General features: G+C 41.6%; 1 protein-coding gene across 4 annotated transcripts in view; it reads left to right on the top strand.

The window, feature by feature from the left end:
• Positions 1–703: 703 nt before the first annotated feature.
• gsk3ba (glycogen synthase kinase 3 beta, genome duplicate a) overlaps positions 704–27,455 on the top strand; it is a 30,326-nt gene continuing 3,574 nt past the window's right edge. Inside the window, exons 1-10 of one of the 4 annotated variants that reach the window (XM_058613572.1) lie at positions 708–1,688; positions 8,907–9,100; positions 15,680–15,763; positions 22,038–22,148; positions 23,355–23,485; positions 24,004–24,110; positions 24,325–24,422; positions 24,864–24,971; positions 25,873–26,059; positions 26,563–26,661. In XM_058613572.1, the coding sequence (XP_058469555.1) occupies positions 1,601–1,688; positions 8,907–9,100; positions 15,680–15,763; positions 22,038–22,148; positions 23,355–23,485; positions 24,004–24,110; positions 24,325–24,422; positions 24,864–24,971; positions 25,873–26,059; positions 26,563–26,661 (1,207 nt within the window). In that variant the 5' untranslated portion in view covers positions 708–1,600. Of the gene's footprint in view, positions 1,689–8,906; positions 9,101–15,679; positions 15,764–22,037; positions 22,149–23,354; positions 23,486–24,003; positions 24,111–24,324; positions 24,423–24,863; positions 24,972–25,872; positions 26,060–26,562; positions 26,662–27,455 lie in introns of all 4 variants that reach the window. The other 3 variants (XM_058613581.1, XM_058613591.1, XM_058613600.1) reach the window with 3 other exon arrangements.

The following is a 27,455-nucleotide window of genomic DNA, read 5'->3' as shown; positions in this document are numbered from 1 at the left end:
CAACTCATCAAGACTAGAAAAGTGCTATATAAATACAGACCATCACCAACTCTTCTTCATCTGATTTTATTTGGTAGTAACAAGTAACAAAGAGTACACAATTTATATAGGAAATGGAGTGGAGTAAAAGTAAAAGCTGTTAGAAATACAAATAACAAAGTAAAGTACAGATATGTGAATTTTCTACTTAAGTACAGCCAACGTATTTGTACTTCCTTACATTAGACAACACTGGCTTTAAACACAGAAGACACATTTGAACTTCTATGTGCGGTGACATGAAACACACAAGGTCAACAGCAGGTGAAGAACAGGTGGGGTGCCACTCTTGCTGCTTTTAGGTTTCATGGGTAATTAGTGATTAGTGTCTGGTGATTATAAAGTAGAAGCAGTAGAGTGTAAAAAGTATAGGCAGGCTTTTGTCACCAACATAGCAACAGTTCTGCATGACCACTGGTGCACCGTGACAGCTGGCTCCGTTTGAACAGACAGTCTGCTTTCGGAGTTTCTATTGGCTGACACAATCATCCGTCGTGGAAGCAGACCCGCCCGCTGTTCCTGCCGCGGCGTGGGGAAAAGCCTTTGAAGTCACGAGGGAGGTGCAATGCAAATTGTGCCATGTGGTGCTCGAGAGCGGCCTTCCTATTTGACCGGGAGGCCGCGGTCGACGCCCATTTCTGAAGGATAGCCTCTCTGATTGGCTCAACTGGCCTCCCCAGATTCGCCGTTTGCGCGTTCACATTTTTTCTATTCTCGTTTTACTCTTACGCCAGCAGCGTGAACGTCCTCCCACGGCAGCGGAGAGTTCCCTGTCACCCTTTACGTAAATGGCGTAGGTTTGGTACGTAGCGACAAAGACAGCGAGCTTGAAACCTATGGGGAAGGAATAAAAAAAGAAATTCGGTTTCGACGCGCTCCGCTCTCACAGACCAACGTTTTACCGGAGAGCTAGCTGTCCCGGGGCCTCTGTAGAGACACCGACTTTTAACGGTGGGTTTTAAGCGACAGGTAAGCCGCTGAATTCGCTGAAGAAAACGGTGTCAACTGGCAGATTTTCCGTTGGACCGTCTGTAGGCTAGCGTATAGCGAGGGAGCCGCCATGGCAGTCGGATCGTTGAGCCTCCACATCGGGATATGAAGAGGAACTGCATGTGCCCCGAATCGTCAAGGAAAAGCGCCACACTTGCTGTGACCCGTACCGGATCTTTACTCTGAACATCTGAAACTCATATTCGTAAAGCTGATTCCAGAAGGACAATTGCAGTTGGTTTTTAATAGCGGGGAGCCACAGGGAGAGGCCAGATTCATGACTATTTCAGTCGGAGACGTGTCTTAAAAGGCCCGCTGAACAGAAAACCTGGACCATAGAGAGGAAACGATGTTCTGATTGAGCGCTGCTGGCAAAGAAAAGGGTCGTTGATTCGGTGATAGCGAAGTGGTGTTGAAGGATCGAGGGGATTTTGACTGTCCACCCTGTGAATTACACTGGTATTCATTTACTGGCATCCTCTTTTGGATGAGAAGACTCGGCGAATCGATCAGTCCTGCCGTTTAGCAAGTCACTCACTGTCTCCAAGAAGATAATCAAAGGGATCGGATCATGTCGGGTCGGCCCAGGACCACATCTTTCGCAGAGAGCTGCAAGCCAGTGCCGCAGCCCTCTGCTTTCGGCAGCGTCAAAGTCAGCAGTAAGTAATTCAGCATGCAGCAGAGCCACTGTGAACTACACGTTGTCCCTACATGTCTCATCTTTAGTCCTGAAATATGTCTGTATTACTAACTAAGGTTGGCCGGTGTTGACTGACTGACTGAGTGGCACACGCATGCACGCACTGCGCGCCCCGGCGTGAGCCCAGTGAGCCTGGTTAGCAGGGTTAGCAGGCCGCGCCGGGCAGTGCCGGGCCAGAGGAAGGTAGCACTGGCACCAGCCCAGGTCTTCAACCAAAGCCTCCTCCGCCTACCGTAGATCCGGTGTCATTACTGTGCATTTGAACGTCTATCAGATCTCGTAGCCATGTTACTACACATCATCAATCGCATGCGTAATGAGGTTAAAGCGTTAGGGCCGGTCTGTTACGCAACTGTCAAAGCGGAAGGTGCGCCCATAGTGGACTCGGGCGAAACTGACGTGATCATGGAGAGGGGAGCGAGAGAGGGAGGGAGAAAGAGGGAGAGGGCTGGTTCACCGGGTCCTGTATGTTCCGTGGGCCGTGTCGAAATTACACGTCGCGACGACTGGAGGGGGTGTGACACATAATATCCCGTTCATGAAGTGGCACCGTGGCACAGGCTGATTATAGATGGAGCCATGGTACTGCTGAGGCCTACCTGCTAAATGCTGAACCTAACTGTCGCTTTATGGTCAAATCACTGTTCACTTCTGCAGAGCTGGTTCAGGCCTTAATGGGCCCTAACGTCTAATAGATTTCACTCTTCTTTGATCCACCATCACCAATTGTCAGTCTTTGCTAATTCACATGTTGCATGAAGGCAATACCCAGCATTAGTTTTCAATATATTGATATAATATGGCACCCCGCTCTCTCGGATCATCATTGACCTAATATAATATTTTACTAATTGCTTTCTTGTGAGACATTTCAAATGATCTTGGGGGGCCCAATGTCCCTGAGGACATGCTTATGCAGTGGCCTGGCTCTCTGCACATGTTTCATTGACTTCTAACTAGCCACATTTTGTCATGGGTCAAAATTATCCTCATATTAGCAACTTGCTGTCTTAAATCTGTTTTCCATTTACATGTATCTCAAATTTTAAAGGTGCCTGTTTCATGGAGCCCATCGTCTTGTGCCATCTCATTTCTACAGCAGCCCAAATGGACAGACCAGTTGCAAATGGAGTCCTCCATTTCTTACAGATCTGCAGTCGCACATTAGATGTTGCCAATTCTTAAATGCTGGTGTGACAATTCAGTCACAAGATCTCTAAATGTCATCCTTTATTCGCCCAATCTGCTGTAATTGGGCAATTAATTGCGTTTACCTTTTAGTTGTTTGTTTTTTTGAAGTGCAAATCATAATGCAAACGGCATCTATTGACTGCTGGTACTGCAGGTTCAAATAATCACATGCTGCTATTAGAGCGTGATTTTTCTCTAATTCTCTTATCTTCAAATTATAGTTGTCTTCAAGCTGTTCGAATACTGTTAGATATTTTTTTATTAACTGTTACACCCACGTAATCGATGACTAATGACAGCTCTGACTGGAAAATTCTGTCTACCTGGCTTTACCATTTTCTTATCTTGTATGCACACACATCTGGGTGTGTGAGGGAAAAATTGAGACTGTAAAAGAATGCTGTTGGTGCTTCAGGGCTATGATGTGATCACGATGAGTGTTAGTGGGGAGAGGCCTGAGGCTCAGCCTCTCCTCTGGGCTGTGGCACTGAAAACCACTTAGTAGACACACACACACACACACACACACACACACACACACACACACACACAGAGAAAGAAGCCCTAACCCAATACTTGTCTTGCTCCAGTTATGGGTGTTGAGGATTTGGTGTGTTCCTGTCAGTGTGGATTATTCATAGTGATGTCACTGTCCAATGTAAAAATGGTGTCCACTTTGGCTGAGAGTCTTTGGCCTAATTATTGTGCAAATGCAATCTACTGGATTTACAATACATGTGATGCTGACCCCTTGGTCTTAAGAATGCATTGGTTTAAAACCACAGTTTTGCAGTTTGCAGTTTCTTAATCTGAACATTTTTATCCTGGAGACTCACTGCATGCAGTAAGTCACTGCATGATTATTAGCCATTAATGGATGGAGATCAAATTGCCCAATTAACTGGGTGTTAAATGATCAGATACCTGCAAGCGGGTGGTGTTCAGCTCCACAGAGAAAAGGAGAGTTGATTGCTCAGTTGTCCTTGGCAATTAAAACGTTTCATGGAATTCATCCTCCCGCACATCAGCTGTGATTGGCTCTAGCTTCCCTTGCTACCCTTAAAAGATAGTATAGTAGATGATTAATTAAACATTTGACATGGAGGGTTTCTGGCTCTTTATACCATTTATCTTCATTTTCTCTCCTTCATTTGTGACAGTAGGTCCAGTGGAAATCAATATCAAGTTTATCAGTTCTTTTATTACATACATACCTAAGTAGCCTAGTTAAACAAGTAAGGACCAGGACAAAAGGCACTTGTTGAAGTAATCAGACTCTTATCTGGTGCACAGCTGATGAACATGACTGAGGAACTGATTTGATGTCTGCTAAGTTGGCTGCCACAGATCCTCTGAGACACATGGACATGATAAAAGCAACTGCACTTGTTATTTAACCAGTTATTTAGAACAGGGTAAGGCAACCAATTGATATTACATGAATAATAAAATATGATAATGGCTTTCACTCTTGTACCGTTTTGATCTACTGTATTTTAAATATTTAGTTGAAATACACAAATGTATTCGTGTGAGTGAAACGACTAGAACTGCCTTTAACTTTACGGTATTCATATTTGTAATACTAAAGATTTGTTTTTAATAGCGACGCACAAAGGCACTAATAGTCAAACCAACAGGAAAACTGTATGTTCACTGAAAAATAGTGAAAAAGGTCCCATTATGAACCCTTGGACAAAAAAGTGGTGGCTTCCATTTGTGTAACTTGTGTGACCAGCTATTAAGCTCTCTGTTATTTGAGACAAAGGAAGCTAAATCTTCACAATTGGAAAGCTGTAACCAACAATTTCCTTTGGACAAAAACAATGACTCCGTAGTAAAAACGTTCTGGCAAAAGTAATGGTTTTTCCCCGTTCCACAAGAGACTGCAGAAAGTTCAAATAAATAAGAGGATACGCTCAAATCAGAACAAAAATGGCATTTGTTATTCAGTGCTACTTGTATGTTTCTGCTCTTTGTCACAGAGTGTTAATCTGACCTCCACCATCCTAATACACATGCACTGCTTCACAAACATGGTCATCTGTGTGAATAACTTGGCTGGCCATCTCAAGCAGCTGGAGCCAGTGTGTTCTGGAGAGAACACTCCTACCCCTCCTACACAGGCACACGGAAACACACACACTTGCATATACATGCATACATTCACACACTCACACGAGCGCACTCTTTTTAGGTTTTGTTTTTTTTTTGGGGTAAGGCAGCTGGCCAAGAACAATAAGCAGCTTGTTTAGCATTTCAAAGCCGCAGCTCTCTCCCCTCCTTTCCTTTCTCCCCTTTCTCACATTTCGCAAATGATGATGGGAACAAACAAACTAATTGCAATCTTTGATTTTTTTTTAAATGAGACAACAGGAAGGGGACACGCTGAATCATTCTGGACTTAAACGAGAGCTAGATCTTGAGGTGAAGAAAGGTGAGAAGAAGATCAGAGTCTGCTCGGCTCACTTGGGTGTAGTCGGTGTGGTTGCAGATCTGTGCAGCCATGGCTCTGCAGGTTGCATGTCACTCTGATATTTAAAAACCCACACACGCATTAGATCTGGTCAGAGACACACTGTTGTCTTGATTTCTTGATGTCAGCAATGCTTGGCAGAGCTTGGTATGTGTCAGCAGTGACGTTCATGTGATGAGATGTTCCAGCAATGTCGTAAATGATCTCATCCACCTTTTTGGAGCGTTTTCCATGACTGTGCACTTGCACATGTACACGCTCACGTAACACATTCATGCATTTGCTACTGGTCGAGTCTGTTTTCATGTCACACGTTCCTCAAAAATGGCAAAACAATGCCAACAATGTTTCTGCGCAAGTATAATGAGACCTATTTATACGTCCACAATAAAAAAGTGATTCGAGCGCCTCGTGGTGAAGTTTTCAGCCTCAGTGTTTGCGTCCCTCAGTGTGCATGATATTATAACTGAACTGCAGCACGTTGAGAAAGTGTTTCTTTATATAGATGTGATTATATAAAGACATGTTTGGCTCAATATCTTGAAGGAATGAACATGAATGTAACCACATCTTGCCTTGAGACTTTGTCTTTTTGTGTTTCACAGATATTACTCAAAGACTTCGGTTAAAAAAGAAACACTAAACTAGACTAAACTCTTAACTTTCTGGTGGCAAACTCATGACTTGACTCTGTCGTTATCAGTTGAAAGGCGTCACCCTTCACTGTGATTCAAGGCGTTAATGTTTGTCTGCATTATTCATTATTGTTACTAATATAATATAAATGTAACAATTTGGGCATATCACTGCAGGGCTTCAACAATGGACACAAGCATGTCTGAAAGTTACCTTTGTCTCTTGCTCTGTTTGTGTGGGAATACTAAATTATTTATGGGTCTAGTAAGATTTTGAACATGTTAAATTAGGTTTGGTAATTGTTTGAAAGCCTGCAAATGTACACAGACATGTGTAAACTGGTGGTGGGGGGAATGCTGCATATATTTGAGCAAATAACTGGAAATTACTTGTATCTAAACAAATGTTCTCACATTACAGACATTAGTAGAAAAGAAAACTGAGCATTCTCACATTGAATTTCAATTTATTTATGATAAGCACAGATCGTCAACTTTCATTTGGGACACACTGATCTGTGTCCATCATCAGTGCATTTAATTTGAATCGGGAAAATGCAGACACTTTTGAAAAGTAATGTGTACATATGTTGGCAACAAATGCTTGGTCCTTTTTAGGGCAGCAACTAATGATTATTTTCATTATTGATTAATATGTAGACACATTTTCTGGACCAAGCGCTTGGTCAATTTAACATTGTGTGTATCCAGAGTCCTTATGTCATCATGTGCCTTTTGTCCAAATAAAAACTTTTCCTATAATGTCTCAAATTCAATCATAAATTGAATGCACCATTCATCCATTAATAATCCACCTTAATGACAATGAAAAACTGGGAAGTTAACGTATATTTTGTTATCCATATGATATCCAATTATTGGACATAATAAGATGGTATCTTTGAAGTGTTCCCAACCCCTGTGTCCATGTTTAGGCCTGAGCAGCCCCCTTTGACCTGAATTAACTATTGATGCCTTTGGACAAACGGCTGTCTCTGTACTTGAATAATATCATGTATTCATATGGATATGCGCTCTGATTTGTATTGCTAGTTACAGCATATGTTCGTGGCTGGCCGATTGAAAACATAGCCACATGCTGTTCACATGCAAGCGCATGTTGCATGGTTTTTGTTTCATTATACTGTTTTGTAATGTGTCACATCTGAGGGTCATTTCTTTCAATTTGACTGTTTCACTGTGATGCTCTTTGTTTGGGAATGTGGACCATTTCATTAAATGGATGGAATGGAATCTGTGAAAAGATTGACAGATTATGAAAATGATTTCTCATCTTGACCAGATTATTGTGTGAAAGGGCATACGCTGCACAAAAGGCAGTCATGACAATATACACAAAAAAATGCAGTCTCTGAGGTGCATGAGTGCGCGCAGAATTTTCTCACGGCTTGAGGAATTGCAGAGGCGTCATAGGAAAAGCCCTGCTGGAATATTTCTCTCTCTCTCTCAGTCTCTCTCATATAGAAAATCTATTTCTGTTTTTACAAAATTGGACATGGTCCTGGAGAATGGAGGTCTGGTCATCATATCCCCCCTCATCTCACTTTTAGTTCCCACCCCTTTCCTCATTCTTTGATCATAATCACCTTTTCCGTATTTGCACCACTTACTGGTCACACAGAGCACAATCTAACAGGGACACATAAATGTTAAACATTTTTATTTTATGTCTGTGTTGGGCACCTTCTTTTGGCCGTGCATGTGTGAGGGTGTGGCATTATTTGCTTCAAAATCAAATCTCCTGGTTGCGAATAAGTACAACTGACAAGTATGGAAATGCATCATATCATATCTGGCCTTTTCAAAATATAGTCTTTCTTGTGGATGGTCGTGAATGTTTTCTTTTCTTTTTGATAGTTTAAACCTTGCATTTTGTCGTTTTAAAACTTGCACACAGACTTAACATCAGGCGGGTATTTTGCCAGAAGTCAGCACGAGGTGTTCATGTCCTCCCCGTATGCCTGCCAGTGTTCTCAGTGTGATGTTGTTCTGCTACCACAGCACGACACAGTACATGACATTTCTATTAAATAACACCAGGCCAAGCTTATTAAGCAGCTATAATCCACTCATCGGCACGATTTTGTGCCCACTGTGACCTGTTGACAAATCTCTCGGCAACCTCATGTACGATGATTTGATGGGCAGTGTTCTTTGGGCTCGTGAATGGTTTGTGTGGAGGAGACATGCGCTAGTATGACCTACTGTAAGTCACTTGGTAGGATTTGTCTTTCTTTCCACAATCTAGAGGCAGCATGTTTATACAACACACAATCTTGTCTTGTCTGGTTGTCTTTTTGTCTGCTTGCTGATACTTTGAAATACTGAACTTTAGCCTTTAACCCCTTATACACAGTTCAAAGCAGCAACATTCATTATGGTTTCACCTTTTATACTAGCAGTGTTTGTACAATATAATGTATAATATATTTACTTTCAATCAATTATTTTTTTCAATGAACCGAATGGGCCATAAAATGTAAAAAAAAAAATGTCCTCAAATGTTTTTTGTTCAGAAACCCAACATATTTACTTTTTCTGACGTTGAAGAACAAAGAGACCTGAAAATGGGTGGAGTGGCTCAGTGGTTAAGACATTATAGTTGCAAGTTGAACTCCACCCCTGGCTGATTGTACTCAATTCCCTTGTACGTCGCTTTGGATAAAAGTGTCTGCTAAATGACATGTAATGTAATTGTACTTATATTGTTCTGTTCTCTCAGCCAAGGCAGTTGACAGCAGACATTCTTATTTGCCATTAGATCATTCATTTTGATAATGACTAATGCTGATAATTTGCTTAATAACTACCATATTCTGATCATCTCCTGTTTTTTGTCTCTCTCTATTTTTAGGAGATAAGGATGGAAGTAAGGTAACAACAGTCGTGGCCACTCCAGGCCAAGGCCCTGACCGGCCACAGGAGGTGAGCTACACGGACACTAAGGTCATCGGCAACGGCTCATTCGGCGTTGTGTACCAGGCGAAACTGTGCGACTCCGGAGAGTTGGTGGCCATTAAGAAGGTCTTGCAAGACAAGAGGTTTAAGGTAAAACTTTCACTCGTACTTCACACAAATATATTACTTAATCTTTAAGCTCACTCAACTTTCTCACTCGTCCATATTGGAAAAGGAGCAAGAAAAGCAGTGCAGTGACGGCATACATGCAGACAATGATCTCCTTTCCTCATTCTCTATTTTTCTAACAACCCGAATTAGGATTTTCTTGTATCAGTGAATCTAGTAAGTGTGAGTGGCATGAATGGCATGTTCTTTCACAAGAACAGTGAGATCAGAGAATCTGCACGATGAGAGAAAACAAAAGAAAAGCTTCTCAAGACTGTGACACGTTCCTGCTTTGATGTATTTTCTTGCAGAAACTTTGCTTGTGTGTGGTGATAGCAGGAGGGCCCCGTCTCCCACAAACAATCTTGAACCCATTAACCCTTATCTGTCAGGTTTGCCTCAGTAACCAATGAGGAAATGTCATAATTCCGTCCAAGCAAAGCTCTGCTGGAATCCTCCCTCTGTGCTGTGAATAGATTTGACTGATGGCTTGTTGTTCCTCTGCTGGGGCAACATTGTCTCTGCTCCTCAGGTCAGGGGGCCTCAGTGTCCCCCACTGCTTTTTCACAACTCCCAGATTGAAGAGCTGAGTCTGCCAAGCCTGCAGGACAGCTGTGTGGATTCTCATTAAGTGTTATATACATGTATGGGTTAGGGCTGCAGCAACATGAATGGGCTTCAGTAAGATATATCTTACTGAAGTAGGACCTTATATACGCGGAACAGAACTTTCCCCATACAATCTTTTTCATTCTTACAGTTTTCCGTAAACAGGGCATCGTTTCAACAAATGTCCTCATCTATACAAAACCTTCTAAAACGAATCTAAACACTGTAGTACACATGCCAGGCCTATACGTGACACTGTAATGCTGCTACACACACCAAAAATGAGAAGAAGACGTGGAACATGCACGTTGTGCATAAACTTCTTTCTGCCAGAAGGAAGGAAAATAAAAGTCAGTATAAAGCAAATAGACCAAAACATTTTCTTAACACAAGAAGAGGCAGCCAACGAAGATAGCGACAGGAAATGAAAGTTGCGTGTTGGTTGTTTACATGTTCCACAAATAGTGTTTTGAGCTGTGGATAAAAAGCAAAAGCACCACAAACTACATGCTTTATTCATTTTAGGTGCTATACCTCGATAAATTAGTAACTGAGAAATGGACCGAGCTATCCTGGGGAGTCAGAACTGAGCCAGTTTTGTTTGAGAAAGCTTCAAGGAACAGTGAACTATGAAAAAAACAAAACATTTTTGTGTATGCAATCAGATACACAGCCTTGGTTAATATCACACATGCTCTGGCTTTTACAGCACAAAGTGCAGTCAAGATGATGCAATACAACGTGTGACTAATGTTTCCCACGTGTTGAAAAACCTTGACAGTCTTCTCGGTTTTTATTTTCTTTGTACAGTTTTAAGAGTGGTCTCTCAAAGTAAAAGTTTGGTAAATTGTATTTTATTATTTCTTTGAGAGTGTGGCTACATCCACACTACTCCATTTTCATTAAACAGTCTGCTGTTGATACACATGCCATCCATGCTACCCTGGTGTTTTAGTGCCCTTAAAATGAAGAAGTTTGAAAATGATGGCCTCATTTTAGTTTGAAAACCACAATCCAAAGATATGCAGATTTCTGGATAAGATGAGCGAGTGAACTCCAGTGCAGAGCTCAAGGGTTTGGGGTAGTGATTCTGCTCAACATTGCTGGCTTTCGGCAATGCTGTCACTGAATACACAGGACTCCTCTGGTAAATATTGAGATTTTAGAAAATGTCCTTGCTAAATTTTGGAGATGAACGCATGTTTTCATGATATTTTAAGTCTTTTTAACTGATCTACTGTTTGGCATTGTTCGGTTTGATTCCTTTGTCAGACGTCGTGCTCATGGAACCTCTCCACAGCAGGCACTAAAAAAGCACCAGGTACTCTCCTTTCTGGAAAAGCAAACTAAACCGAGAAGAAAACAAGTGCAGAGGAGAGAATGAGCTTCCTGTTTACACCGACATTCACAAGACCAGTGATGTAAAGACTGATAAATTGGGCCAATGATCTAAATTTAAAAAAAAAAAGTTTGCGAACACCTTGCATGTCTCTCTCCAAACATTACAAAGTGCAGCTGCTAGAACTGCTGGTCTATGTCATAAAAAGTTGTCTTTATGAAAAACGTATCCTATTGTATTGAATAATTACAGGTGTATAGCATGTGTAATTGTTCTATCAATGGATTGTAATTTGATTCACTATCACTCACATATGTTTCTTGCTCGCTGGTTTTACGTCTACACAGTGGTGTCGGTGTGTTTTATTAGCAAGCTGTGATGAGAGGAGCGACAACAGGACTTCCCTCACTATTATATTATCTGAAATTAGTCAACCTTTTTTTTTCGCCCTTGGACTGCCACTGCTGCTATGAGCCAACCTGTTAAATACTCACCGCCCTGGGCTTAACCTAATGGAGGTTGAACACATTTTTCAGTAGGTGCTGTTCTTTGGCATCCTGAAAGTAGACAAGATGAATGATGTCCCTCTACACGGTGGGGGGTTAGCCATCTGTCACTGCATTCGCAATCATTGTTATGGTTTCACACACTCACTCTCACTCTACCGCTCTCTGTGACCCAATGCTGGCCAATGTAAAGCCATATCCCACACTTCTTGTTCGCCTGTGGTTAGAACACATGAGCAGGTTGCATCTTAAACGACCCAATGGTTGGCTGAAACCACACATGGTCGTATTCTTTTGTCTGTTTCTCCTTTTTCCCCCCGACATTGCTTCTACATGTCAAACACACACTATAGTTGTGTACCCTGTTGAACACTAACAGTAAACAAAGTACCTGTGTTCTACTTTCTTTTGAATGGTCTTAAAGGTGACATCAAATGCTTGTATCACACATATATGTTAGTTATGGAGGTCTACTTACATATATTAACGTGTTTTCGTGGTTATAAACCTCCTAGTCGCTACAAACGAGCCGATCAAAATATCTCCTCACTGACGCTCTCGTCAGCCACGCTGTTTCAGACCAAAATCACACCCCCAGAACGTGGACTGTGTTGCGATTGGCCAGCCAACGAGAGCTTTCCCACTGTCCTGTGATTGGCCAGGTACCTGGAAGTGACGTAATAGATAGGCCAGCTCCCCCTCTGGCACGGTGGATGCTCTGCACCTCAGCAGCTACAACGAGAGTAGTTCTTCTTCTTCTGCGGTTGAATGTACGCAACCGGATGTGCCCGGACTAGTGCCCGCACCAGGAGGCGCTACGGTGGTGAGAGGAGTGGTGAGGATTTTTGATGACGACATCAAATTAAGGAAGTGCCGATCCGCTTCGCAGAGCCCAGGAAAACAATAAAACCCTATTTTCTCAGCAGTGGCTGAACTGTTTGTTCTGAAACTTTAGGGTTTCATAAACGAGGTAATGACGCAGATACACACACAAACGCAGCGTTAATTGGAGCTTCCGGTCTATGTGGCCTTTTTTTTTTCTGAACTACCATTTTATTCTGTCTGATTGGATCCATGTCTCGCACACACACACATAAACACACACGTGCTCAAACATGGGAATAATGTTGATCTTGTGAATTGGATTTGTGTTGATGTGTCACTGATGAAAGTGTGAGAGTCTCGGTGGGTTTACAGTCTGCTCTTGGTGCATTATGGGATGGGTCCTTCTCTCCTATCTGAGGTATCACATTTCGGCCTATTGGAAAATGGATGCTCATTCTCTCTCACACACACACACACACACACACACACACACGGTATATTTGGTGGTAGTCATTCTGATGCAACCTTTCCTTCTTGCCAACAAATCACAAAAACGGCAACAAAAAAGTTATTAACAGTAATTGTCTCTGTAGCCTTTTTTACAGGCGTTCATTGTTGACCAAAGGTAATTTAAAAACACACCAATGAGCCACATCATTGCACTGGATGTTCATTATGATAAAGTATTTTTTGAGTACACAACCCTGCTGCTATAATACTGACAGGAGACCCACATGTGAATATGTGTCAGTATTCATTTCTTTTAAACTTCACATAAACCTCAGTGGTCAGCTGGTTCATGGAAATACTTTGTGACCCCTTTTTTTTAATGATTTATGTTGTCATGGGAACAGGCAGGGAAGTCAAAGTATAAAGAGACCGAGTAGGTTTACAAGAATCATGTTGAACATTAAATGTGATGTGCTCACATCGACCAGCAAGCCTTTGCACAATATGAAATGCATCCTTTAGGTTTTTTCCTTTCGATACATTGGAAATCATTTGACCATTAACAGTGTAGTACTGTTTTAGAGCAGTAAAACATGATTGCATGTGAAGTGTGAGATCGGTCTTTTTGGGAAGTGGATGTGGATTTGGCAGTATACATCAGCAGATTGAAGCACGCAGGTGCAGCATTCCTAGCAGCTTGCATTGGGGCATTCTGTCTCTCTTTCTCTTTTTCCATCTCCGTCTTTTTCTGCTTCTCTCTGTCTCTCCGCTGGCTGGTCTGCTGACACACTGAAGGATGACAGGTCAGCAGGAATGACTGCAGTATTATGGACCTGCCCATCTGCTCTTCCTCCATATGGTGCCACCTTTCTCACACATAACTACACACACACACACACACACAGGGACACTCCCACAAAGCCACTGCAAGAAGACAAGGGTGTTGCCTGCAGCTCCCGATGGTTCAATGGCTGGTCTGTGACCCATATGCTATGATGTCACTCAATGATCTGCTGATGTGTGTGTGTGTGTGTTGGGGGTTGGGGGGGTTGTATGTGTAAAAAAAAAATGGGTGAACCACACATCCTCTTCAATGCATCAGGAAGGGTGGTGGACAGAAGGCTCACTCTGCTCTGTTAAAATATGAATGAGTGGGATTTCAATCCTCAAAGAGGCGAGACACGTGTGGAAGAACAGCTGCACTTTTCTCTGCATCAGCCAGCATGCTCCTGATCCATCAGTCAGGTAGTCAGCTGGCATCACAGGCAGTGATTGTTTTGTCTTTTATTATACCAAATCCACATGGTGAAGTAGTGGTTGGCATCAACTGGAAATCTGGGAAGGTGAAGCCCAGCTCAACTGAGGGCCTTTTTCTTTTTAAATTTGCATGTGGGTCCTGTCCTGGTTCTCCTTCCTCTCACAGGCCAAAGACAAATTAGGGGTTAGGTTAATTGAAGACTCTAAACTGACTGTATGTGTGAATTGTTTGTTTTCTACGGTATATGTTGACTGCTGTGATAGATTGGCTTGGCACCATGTCCAGTGTGTACCCTGCCTTTCATCTTGTGTCGCTAGGATTGGCTCGAGCTAGAGGTGGGCGATATTTGCCCATATCCTTGAAAAATGTCATTTTAATTGTCAGAGTTATAATTATAAATGTATTGTTGCTTACAGATTATATCAATGGACACGATATTAAAGGAAATCAATTTTCATAATTTGTTCAATTAATTCAAACCCTCCACCCCCACAAGCGCACGCCACCGGCCCCCCACCACAGTCACTGCTCACATGTAATAATGTTACATCCAGTAGCCATTTGTCAACGCAAACAGCTTAATTTCTGATATTATAGAAACACAAGTCCGTCAACTTGATTGGGAGTGTGGCTCTTTCATTTACATTTTTACCCGCTGATGAGAATACCGTGGTGGAGCGCCGAGCGCTGTGTGTTAATATTGTATGGCACTTTTCTTCTGAATGATACAGCGAGGGTTTGTTGAGTGTGCTTGCAGATTTACCGGGCTCTGCTTGAGATATGGGGGCTGGTGTCTCAACGTTTTTTTTCTGCGTTTGTTTTCGGAATATACACTTGAATTTGCACTCTCTATAATCAGCTATGAGCTGATAAAATCTTGTTACGATCGTTACTTCAAATATTCTTCATTACAGAAACTGACTATAACGAAGCTGTTATACCGTTTATGTAATGCTTGAATTCCTGCCCATTGTTGAGAAAGTCCATATGCACAACAATTTCCTGCATGGACACGCTGGTTATGAATATACATTATAGTGTTCTATCGTATTTTAGTGCTTTAAGTTGCCCTGTGATATCATGTGGATCATCACACGACATGCTTTCACTACACATTTATTTACACAACAATCTTTGCTTTCGAGGTTTCTTTTTTCTTTCATAGTTGTCACTGCCTGTTTGAGCAGGCAACATGCCTCCTGGTACATAATTGTGTTGTCATGTCTCATTGTGTGGGATCCAATCTTCAATGAATGAATGAATATTATTGTTTCTACTTGTTAACACAGTAAACTGTGGCTGCTACTACATCTCTCTGTCATCATCTGTGACAAACCATTTTGCTGAGCTTGTGACAGTGACGAGGCAGATTATTACTGCTGAAGCCTGATACGCTAACATGTCAGGTGGATTGCACTTGCATTTAACCATTGTTTTTTCTGTTTTGTGTCCAAGCAAAAGCTTTCATTGACCCCTAAATTTTCTCTTTATCACGCTTAAGAATCGCATGTTTGACAATTGTCTGAAACTCGCATAAATGTCATTCATGTTTTCTTTGTTTGATTTTTTATCAGAATCGCGAGCTGCAGATCATGAGAAAGTTGGACCACTGCAACATAGTCCGCCTGCGTTACTTCTTCTACTCCAGTGGTGACAAGGTCAGTCTATGTATTTTCTTTTGTGTATACTGTAATCACATGCTGGATTTTTTTTTTTTTTATAAATCAGATGTTGGTGCAGAATGTGGCTGTTTTATGGAACCTTTTAGTCTCAGGTACTTAAGACTCAACCAAAAAAAAACCTATTTGAATGTGCATATAAAACTATTTGAAGCATCTTCGTCAGGGTTAGTAAAACAGTTTCATTACACCTAGTGTATTATACAGACTATATTACTTCACACAAACATATTGGGACATGCGCACATAAAACATACAAACATGTTTTATGAAAAGTGTTTTCAATTCTCTTCAGTTTTGTCGGCCGATTCAGATACAACATACTGTATATTGTAGTATTGTATTGTACTTATATATGCTACATTATGACATTTACTTACCTACTGTACATGCTCGTGGGAACGTGGGAAAATATCTTCTTGAGACTAAAAAAATAAGCCTTAACTAACTTCTTGTTGAGCCATGTTTATTACAAATGGATGTAGCGTTTGAAGTAACTGACCTCACTTTACTTGGCTTTGAAAGCTTTTTGAAAGGAAATTATGAAAGAATCATAAGGTATTATTAGTGTAAAGATTAAGTCTATAAATGTATTTAAATGTCTACTATCGAATTTGTGAATTTGCCTTGTGTTACTGCCTTGATCTCAGGCTGGTAAAAGCGTTTTTCTTACTGCTACATTTTAATTTTCAAGAGCAGTTTAAGGCTCTCTGTGCCTAGAGTGTATTTAATAAGTAAGCTCTTTTCTACAGTAAGAGTTGCAGAATACAGTAGCTTTCACTCATGATGTGCCCAAAGAGCTCTACCAACAGCTAAAATTCCCTGTGTCCACCTGCTTATTCGAAGCCGCTATAAAACCTTTTGGATTCCTCTTGATATGAAAAGTCAAACAGATGGACAAACGGACATAAACTCCTTTTGCTGAAGTAGCAAATAGGAATGAGTCAATACCATACTCACCATCAATATTGATGTAATACTCTGTTTTGGTCCGGTACTTGCCAAATTCCAAAACTCTGACTATGGCAACACACTAAACACAAACAACATGCTGTAAAGAGAGACGTCCACCAGCATCATCATGTGACAGGGGCATGAGTTGGTGCTACACACGTCTGCCACCCAGTTGGAGCATTACGTTTTTGAAATAGCTGTTCATAGTTCGTAGCAAATGCATCAGCACAAATGTCTTGTCTTGTGAACACGCTGCTGTCTTAGTTTTGTTACGCTCCTTCGTCGGCTGCACCATCTCCCCTCGTACATTTTGCCCCAATATATACATTTGTACAGGGGAAGTCCCTCTTTGCCCGTCTCTGTCAACCGGGAGCTAGTGGAGCCCTGGAGACGGCAAGGCTGCACTGTGTCATCCAGCTTGCTGACAACTAGGCAGAGGTCCATGTGTCAAATATAGACACATATGATGGGCTTGGCACATATGTTGTCGAGACTATACCCATGACGCTGCAGTGAGGAATGCTACCCTGTTGCACACCTACTGAGGCCATGGAAAGCGCTTGAGGATTATAGAGTAGAGGTGATGATGTGGGGAGGGTCTAAGGAGAGGGGTCAGAGCGACTGGTGGGGGGGCATTTATTTGCCAGACTAGAGGGTGTCGGCTAAGTATAGAATCACAGTGCCTTCTCCTCCATGCTTTAAGCTCCACCCTGCTCCCACCCCTGACATCATACCACTTGCCTCTGAGAATTGCAGCTTGTTCTTGGTATACTGACACACTGACAGCAGTGACATGTCACACGAATGACCCTACTCTGTCCCAACTTGCCTTTTGCAAGCACAGTTGTTATTTTGGTAATGCATACCTTTCACTCCTACACCCTTTAAATCATTCCGTGTGAATCCCTTTTCATGGATGAATTTCTTTTCATTGACTACCTGCTAGTTATGGAGACTGGCACCATGTTGTTGGTATGGCATTAACCACCTATAGAGTCCAGAGTTGGTAAAGTAGGTAAAATTAATGGTTGCAACCAAGTTGATAGAGAGTTGGCAAAAAATCTGACCGAGAAATAAGACGCAGTCAGATCAGGTGTGTGTGGGTGTTCCTTGTGTCCTGATGTGAGGTTCATACTAAGTGCAGGTGGGAAACAGGTTAGAACTACTGCAGCTGTGTCTGACAACATGTGCACACAGGCAAGCTTATGTAACTGCTTGCATGTGCTGTGCTGTGCTTGACACATGCAGTGTGCTTTTGCTTTTACCCTTCAACCACTGATCTAACACTGTTCTAAGAGGAGGTCACTGGTCCAAAAAGGGTTGGCAGGTCAACAAGAATAGATTTTTCTTTTACCCCCTCACAATATGTTTTGCACTAAGAGCACATGAAAGACATCCAAATGACACAATGTTTTCACAAATCTTGATTAGTTCTCTAATGTAGAACCATTATGTCACACTAGGCTCTTGGCAGCAGGTTGACGTTGCATGCTTTGACTCTTTTATTCTCAAGATTTGTAGCATTTATTTTTATTAACATTAACACACCAGTCAGCATATGAAAAGAAGAAAGAGCTGTGCAGAAAAAGTGTTGAGCTTTAACTTTCCATAGTCTCAGAAACCTTTGGAGTAACACAATATCCCAGGTTATCTGCGTGCCAGCTATGCTAATCAGATGACTTTATTAAAGAATATGCAATATAATATGTGTACACAGATGTTGTGTAACAATTCTTCTGAGCTTGCTGTCATAACCTAATAAGTGTTGATGATGTTGTGCTTGTTTTAAACAAAACATGGTTACTCACAGTACTACAAACTGAGTATGGGGCATTAAATACTGGGTAGATGATATGCACCAAGTAGGCAAGTTAATTTTGAATTCTACACATAAGAAATATAATCTAAAATATAAAGACGCATGCAGAATTGCAGATACTAAGAGACAGTAATCTGTGGCCTCAGAAAACACCGTATTTATAGACTTATTCTTAAATGCCTTCATTTGTTTCTTTGTGTCATCTTCCTTGGTTTCACACATTAATAAGCATCGACTCTTGTGTGAATTTCTAATTGTGTGGACTTATCCGATATGTCATCGTCAAGTTTGATTACAATACACAACGTGATATGCATGACCAGGAACCACAGACACGTGTACTAGATATGTGAACATGTGCATGCTCTGTGGCGGCACAGCTGTATATTACACACTGCATGGCCAGTGTCAGTCCTACAACACATGATTGTTGTCCGATAGCTGTGCCACTTGTGCAAGCGATCTTCTCTGCAAATTAGAGGCTGAATTATCTAGCCGGGAGTGAGCAAAAGCCAATCACATCCCCTCTTGACTAACCGTCTGGGAACGAGCCAAGGAAGTGGCTTTGTAGTGAGGCAGGAAGTGAGTCATCGCTGTTGCTAGGCTAAATATAGCTTTGGTGGTGCTAGCAGGAGGTGGAGTGGCTGTGTAGCCGTCACAAATGTTATCAATGGGAGTTTTGCTGTGCTCTCACACACATGTGGCTAGAGGGGAGAACATTTAGAGTGCTGTCAGTGACGGACCTACGGTGTATGTGGCTTAAAAGCTGCTCTTTGTCACCTTTAATCTACAACTCCGTGTGTGAGAGTCTTCCTGGTTCTCAGTTTCACATCTATCTTATCATCTGAGTGGGAGTAGGCCAGGGCAATCACCACGGAGCAGGGCTAAGAGCTGACAGAAGTGTACCATACAGTCTGTCTGCGAGCTCTTCACCGGCCCTGCTCACTTAGCGTGCCTCTTATGGGGAACCAGCTCTGTTCACCGCTGAAGCTGCATGCTGGGCAGAATTTTAACACCGCTAACGGACAGGGGCAGAGGAGGCAAATGAAACGGACACCAAGTCCCTGATCAACTGGAAGGAAAAGAGAGGGACACAGCTGAGAATTCCTTTTAATGTGAAAGTTTGGATTTATTATTCCAAGGCTAAATGGCTCAAGAGTATGCATTTGTACAGTGGACTCTGATCAACAGCAGTGTTGACTCGCATGATTATATGCAGCACTTGCCTTCACTTCCCACTGGTGCAATCCAGCTCTCTGGTGATATCATCTCAAGGATTTCATGTCCATTAAATGTGTTATGTTCCAGATATATTTCCTGCAAGCCACAATGACTCAAAGGTTATAAGTGTGGCTGTACAGTAAGTGTTGGTGAATTTCTTGTGGACTACAGTCACCACTTGAGCTGACGGTAGCAGACGTGCTTGTTGCCATGTGACAAAAGTACAGTTTTTCCACAGAATTAGGAGCAAAGGAACGTGAATGTAGATCCATGTTGTCATGTCACATCTCCTGAAAAGTCATAATAAAGTCTCATAATATTAGTTGTGTTGAAACTACTGTATGCATGGAAAATTCAGCTGTATTATAAACCCTCCACTATTCATGGATTAGGCTTGTTGTTGGTTGATTTGTTCATCTGGGCAAACATCCCTAAAGTAGGCAATGTGTCATCTGAATGCACGGCTGTGTTCTCTCCTAACAAACTAGCTGTGAATGTGTGTGAGTAACAGCCTTTGTCAAACTATACGGTGCATTGTAAAAATATTTCCAAGTATTTCCATTTCATTACCAGCAGTGGGTGCAAATTTGCAGTCGTGACCTAAAGGTCTTGAACAATAGTTGCACGAGAAACACCCAGTGACTCAGATGTGGCTAACTCTGGTCGGAATCAAAGGAAAAAGGAAGTCCTAGAATAATTGTGCAGCAAAGCCACAGATAGAACGTCCTCGGGGTCAGTGTGCTCCAGAGTTGAACATACACATCCCAGTCATCCAACATGGGCCCTGTCCAAACAAGAAATGAGGAAATGATATCATTGTCTGCAGCCACTGTTGGAGTGCAGGCTTTTTCTGACGCATGTCTGTGTGTTTCCTGCCACTGGGAAAGAACCCAGTACAATGGATCCCAGTTAGACGGTGGAAAGAAATATGGGGGGCGGATTCCTCAGTGACACTTTGAAATACGTGCTGCGAAAGAGAACATCAGTTACATCATCTCGAAGACAGCTTCTTTCATCTGGGAAACTAGAGGAACTACTGATATAGAGGGAGGAGAGAAAGGGATGGGTGGGAAAAAGTGATCCACAAAGTGAATTAAAGCTATAATATGTAACATTTCTGCATTTAAAATGCAATATATGACTGATGTATAATGTTTCCAAAACCCTTTAAAATGACAGCAATCCCTATTTATATTCAAGGTAAAGGACTGTTTCTTTATGGTCATCTTAATGAGCACCGGAATAGGCGACATCATGTACAGTATAGTGCTAGCTGCATGACTTCCAGTTACCTGTGTCTACAGTAAAGCTCATAGCAAATGCACAACCACATTTGTATACCACTGTATATGAGGGCAAATCAAAGCGAGGAAGGAAATATATCTGGTAAGAGAAATTAAAGAAATGACATATTATGTGTTTAACAGTAGCTATGTTTACTGCAAAATGTCAGATTGGTTTCGACAGGAATTTACAATTCTATCATTTAAATTAAATGATCTGATTGTGGTGCACCCACACATGCATCAAGTGGTCAGTGGGAATGGACTATTTTGACATGTGCAGTGTCGTCTAATTCTCCAGAAGTAGAAGCAGTAGAAGAACAAGCTTCACACTGCAGCTTTCATAGTAAAAAAAAGTGCTGCACATGTCTGCTTGTTACATTGCATTACATTACATTACATTACATTTAGCAGACTCTTTTATCCAAAGCGACTTACAATAAGCACATTTCAACATTTGGGTACAAACAACAGCTAGAAATAAGTACGTGCTTTAAGAAAGCCAAACTCGTCCCATCGCTGTTCGTCTGTATCGTCTAATTTTTCTCCTCTTCCATACCTATGACTTTTGTGTCATTATTCTTTAAAAAAATATACCGCAGTAACAAAATGTAAATGCATCACGTTATATTACGTGGCACCAAACCAGGAATCATGATCGGATCGACTGTTTATATGAACTGTTCATCTTGTTCGGAATTAAATATTCATTTTTATTTTTTACGATCAGGCTTTTATTTTCCCATTACCTGTGTCCATGTAAATGTAGCAATTGTGCAGCTGGTATGTGTACAGCTCTGTGTGCATATGAATGGGATGAATTGCTACTTTGTTGGGTTTATTATTGTTGGGATCTGCAGACATTTTCTTGTCTCAGTCAGTGTCTTGTCGGGAGGTTAACAGTATTGTTTGCTTTTCTATAAAATTAAAAAATCCTGCATGTATAATGTGTTATTTTTATATTGTTCTCCAACAGAAAGACGAAGTGTACCTGAATTTGGTCCTGGACTATGTCCCCGAGACAGTCTACAGAGTGGCAAGACACTACAGCCGAGCCAAACAGACCCTTCCCATGGTTTTTGTCAAGGTAGGCACATGTTTGTGTGTGAGAGGCCAGAGGCTAGTGCATTTCACTTTTCAATAATAAGACCAGCTGACGTGATATTTAACCAATCTCTGTAACAATGTAGTTTTTCAAGTATTTAAGAATCAAATAATCTATGGTTGTGATAATGAAAAAGTAGAAATGCATTAAAAGTTATGTAATTGTAATAACATACAGGTTCACCTTTGGATGGCTGTTCACGTCCAGGTCTCCAAATAAGAGATAAAGAATTGTATCTTTATCTCTTATTTGGACAGATACCAGTATAATGTTTTTGGACAAAACCGGGGGCCTTCAATATTGATAAACATACCTCATCATCCTCATTGTGTTTCTGAATTAACAACTGTCCTTAAAATCAAGAATGACTGCACCAAGATCTGTAACCACTACAAAATTCTACAATTTTACAATTACATTACATCATAAGGATAATACACACTTCTGCTCGCTTCAGATGTAAGAATGTAGAAATTGAATCAAGAGTAATTCATAAAGTGAACTGGTTTACCGTCTCTGCCTTTGATATGATTTCCCTGTTCCACACTGTTCAACTCTTGTTTTGTGTTTGTGGCACACACACACACACACACACACACACACACACACACACACACACACACACACCAGCGTTTCCCTGGCTGTGATTGATGTGTGAAACAATTGTGAGAATAATTTGTGAATTTAAAACAACACATTAAATGTTGCCAGTCTAAGATCTAAGTAGGGCTGCCCCCCTATAGTCGAGCAGAATAATCATTGGTTGTTTATTCGCTGTGGGGAAAAAATATTTGTGAAAATTAAATGAAAATCTATATGGCTGAACCGTGCATGATTTTAATTTGAAGGGCCGACGCAGGAAATGGGGTCACACTGTGTTGTTTGACAGAAGTCACTTCAGCGTTCACGGCTGATGACTACAAAGTTTATCAAATACTATTTTAATATGCATTCCAATGTTAACCTTGAACTATAAAGAAATATTTTACAATTAAATTTTAACAGACTTTTTAGTATAATATCTGTTGATGTGCAAGTTCCTATGATCTCACTGTTTGAATAATTCAGGAGAAGAAATGTTTACAACTCTAATGTGATTCGGGAATGAAGACACAGTATGTGAGTCGTCTGTCATCAAAACATTTGCTGATACAACTTGTATGTGTCTGTGTTTGTTTTTGTGTGTAGTTGTACATGTACCAGCTGTTCAGGAGCCTGGCCTACATCCATTCGTTTGGCATCTGCCATCGGGACATCAAACCCCAGAACCTGCTGCTGGATCCTGAGACCGCTGTGCTTAAACTCTGTGACTTTGGCAGGTGAGAAATGGGACGCAGAGTCAAGTTTAGTCAACTGTGAGCTGCTATTTTTCCCCCCCTGGCATTTAAAAGGACCAATGTGACATTTTGAAAAATAAGCTTATTCACTTTCCTGCTGAGTCTGAGATAAGTAGATTAGCACCACTCCTTTATTTGTGTAACTGCTGCATGTCATTTTTACAGTTTTAATTAGTGCTGGTAGGCAGATTTCTTTACCTTTGGACAGAGCCAAGTCATCTCTTGTCAGGTTTATGCTCAGCTAACGCAACGGGTTGCAACATGTGGCCTCGTATATTAAAATGTGCCATACAGACATTAAAATGTTGCTCATAGGCATCGTCTAAAATGTTTTTTTGGTGCTTAAGTTGACAAATTTCACACACTATGCATATTAATTGATTGTAAGTGTAAATCCTTAAGGTTTATAACATCTCAGCCAGAATGCAGCAGATTTTGATGATGATGATGATGATAATAATGAGGATGTTTATCGTTATGTACCTTGATTTTGTGTGCAGTGCTAAGCAGCTGGTCCGCGGAGAGCCAAACGTGTCCTACATCTGCTCTCGCTACTATCGAGCCCCTGAGCTCATCTTTGGTGCCACTGACTACACCTCCAGCATAGGTAACCCATAAACCATGTCACAAGTTCAAAAAAAATGGTTTTATTTGGTTGTGAAAGATAGGACCATACATAACATATGGTCACATGTGTATTATTTACTGCTCAACCAGACTGTGTTTGAGTCACGCAAGGCTTGTGGCTTATGGTCAAGTCTCATGATGACCTCTTTCTCTCTGTATCCTTTACCTTTTTTATGACTTGTCTTTTCTTTCAGATGTGTGGTCAGCTGGCTGCGTATTGGCAGAGCTGTTGCTAGGGCAGCCAATCTTTCCTGGAGACAGTGGAGTGGATCAGTTGGTCGAAATTATCAAGGTAATGACTAGGTTGACCCATGGAGTGTATAAGCCTCCAGAGCTCTCAAGTCTCCCGCATTTTCACACACTCACAATCCACACGTGACATTTCTCACACTGAGAGGTGATGAAACTCACTGCACATAAAAATCTACGTTTGTTTAGTGTATTACTATGTACTATGTATGTATAGTCATCTATGAATGGATGATGCGAAGGCAGATTGCTCTGGGTAGTCCACTCATACAGCTGTCTTGGAACAAGCAAACCTATCAGCCAATCAGAAAATAGCATTTCCTGTTGCAGAGTAAAAGTCCCAAAATGGGTATAAGTTCCAAACTTGAGAGCCCCTCAGCCTCCATGTATGCTAACATAACACTCAAGTTTCCTGTTTCCTTTTTCCAAGTGATTGTGATTTAAAAACACAGTGTTCTTGTCCCGTCTGTCTTCTTCTGTCCAGGTTCTCGGCACCCCAACCCGAGAGCAGATCCGTGAGATGAACCCCAACTACACTGAGTTCAAATTCCCCCAGATTAAGGCACACCCTTGGACTAAGGTGAGTCAACAGGTACAGGAGCCCTTTTATTTCTCTATAATTCACCGTCGCTGCATCTTTCCATGCTTATCAAACCAACCTGCTTGCTTGCTTGCTTGCTGTTCCACACTTACCCAACCTCATCCCTTCCATTTTACTCGCATGCTTTCTGACTGAATTCTATGAAGTATAGTTTCAGGGGTAGGCAGTTTACAGAACGTAAACTGCAGAATGTTATATTGTGAAGTTGGTTTAGGTTCAGTAATAACTCTGGGTTGTGGTGGGAAACTTGTGTCGTCTCAGTTAAAGCACAGTGCCTTGAACCTTGTGGGTTTAACCAAATGCAACCAAATGCTTGCACTGCTCACTGAGTTGGTCTTCACTGTGTTTGATGAGCATATGAACTCATCTCTGACAAACTCTCATATAATATAAGTCTATTATGCTCTCATGATCATGGAGCATATTTGAAAAGTATGAATTAAAATTAGAAACTAAGGTTATTATGGTTTATCCTTGTTTGTACACTAGTCATTACCTCTTCCACTTGGACCTGTGATGGTGTATGTGGTCCCTCATCCTCCTCTTCCTCAGACAAGCTTCAGACATGTAGCTCAGACACGGAGCGAGAGATAACACGATGCTAATATTGATTTTAAATCTGGCCTAAATCCCCCTGCTCCCGCTCCACATGCCTTTACTGCAAATGCATTCATTGATTCCTTCATACCACATCATGCAAACTGTCACGCGACAGAGCACAGCTCCATAAAATCCACTAAAGATCAGCAAGTGTTTGTCTTCTAACCCTTTTAGTAAAAGCATGTACATTTTCTGTGTTGACTAACCTAAACGTCTTGACAAAATCTATGAATTGGAGCCTATTAGATGTACAGTATGTTGATGTCTGACTTTGTGTGTTTTTGGTGTTCAGGTATTCCGGCCGCGTACGCCTCCGGAGGCCATCGCTCTGTGCTCTCGTCTATTGGAGTACACGCCCACAGCTCGCCTCACACCTCTGGAAGCCTGCGCACACTCTTTCTTCGACGAGCTGCGCGAACCCAACGTCAAACTGCCCAACGGGAGAGAGAAGCCCTCCCTCTTCAACTTCACCACCCAAGGTATGCAAACAAAAACTGTCACTCAGGAGGAAAAAATACTCGCCTTACACTCAGCTGGAATAAAACATTTTCCTCACTCACAAATCCTCACAAGTGTCACATTTACATATTTATTAGAACAATAAAGTAAAACTCTTGGAGCAGCACTTTTTTATAGACCTGCCCTTTTAAAGCAGCACTGTCCAACTTTTACAGGGTGTAGCAAATGCACCACAGTAACCTCGACGTCTTTTTAACTGACCTCAGTTCAGTATTACTGTTGAACGTGCTGGACCTGATTCTGGCAGTTTGAGTCACTCACCATTGAGTTACACTGCTGTCCCTGTGTTTCTGCCTGCTCATCAAACCGCCATGGTGCAAGGACGGAGGTTCTTAGTGGGAATTAAAGAGGCACCATTCAGTTTTTCTGTGCCTTACTATCACTCCATTTTTCAAAATGATTGCTCTTATCCAGTGTTTGTAAAAACATGACACAACAGCATATCTCATTCTTTCTCCTTCAGAATTGTCCAGTAATCCCTCTCTGGCCTCCATACTCATCCCTGCCCATGCCCGCAGCCAGGCCGCCGCCTCTACCCCAACCAATGCCTCTGCCACCACAGGTTAGAGCAACGCCCCCCCCCCTCCTCCACCAGACACTCATTCTCTGTGGCCAGCTGGAGATTTTCTCAGTGTAAAAACCTGTGATGGTTAATATATTTACAGTAATTCTAAGTCGAGTTGTTTGTCTTATGCTTCCTGTTGTCGTGTTTTAACATCACCCTGAAGTTCATTGTGAGCTTCAAATGCTTTTAAAGGAATGTTTTACGAGGGAACTTCACTCACTGACTTTCCCTGCCTTATGCTGCACCAGTCCACCTGCTGTTCATTTTGTTCCCAAAAGGTCGGGCCATTCTTTCCATGTCCTGTGTTTGGGAAGAGCCACTTCTTATTTTAACATACTTACCCATGAGTTCACCCCATATGGGTAAACTTGGTACAAAAGGTCTTGTGTTGTAACAATGCTTCTTGGCAATAAATCTTATAAATCCATCCCTCTACCGCTTTATCCTCCACTCAATAAATCTATTGACACTGGTTGCAGCATCTCCTAATTTTTAAATTGCCAATATGTCTTGTTTCTTCATCTTCATCCAATAGACGACAAACAAGAGTCAATAGCGGAATAATCTGTTTGGCATTGGCAGAGAAGACTTGGAGAAGTTTTTCATGGGGGCAACTCACATACTCAACCCACAAATGCGTTTTTCTTGCAATGTCGCACCAATTAAGAGGGAAATAAACAGGCTTATTGTATTATTATATTATATTATATTATTATATAAGATTTATTGCAAAGAAGCATTGTTCCAACAAATAAATAATCGACCAAACCAAATTTCCTTGCTTTTTATGC

Source organism: Solea solea, chromosome 2 (genome assembly GCF_958295425.1).
Source record: "Solea solea chromosome 2, fSolSol10.1, whole genome shotgun sequence".
Classification (NCBI taxonomy): domain Eukaryota; kingdom Metazoa; phylum Chordata; class Actinopteri; order Pleuronectiformes; family Soleidae; genus Solea; species Solea solea.
Note: the sequence above shows the minus strand (reverse complement) of the source record. Positions and strands in the feature narration are given on the sequence as shown.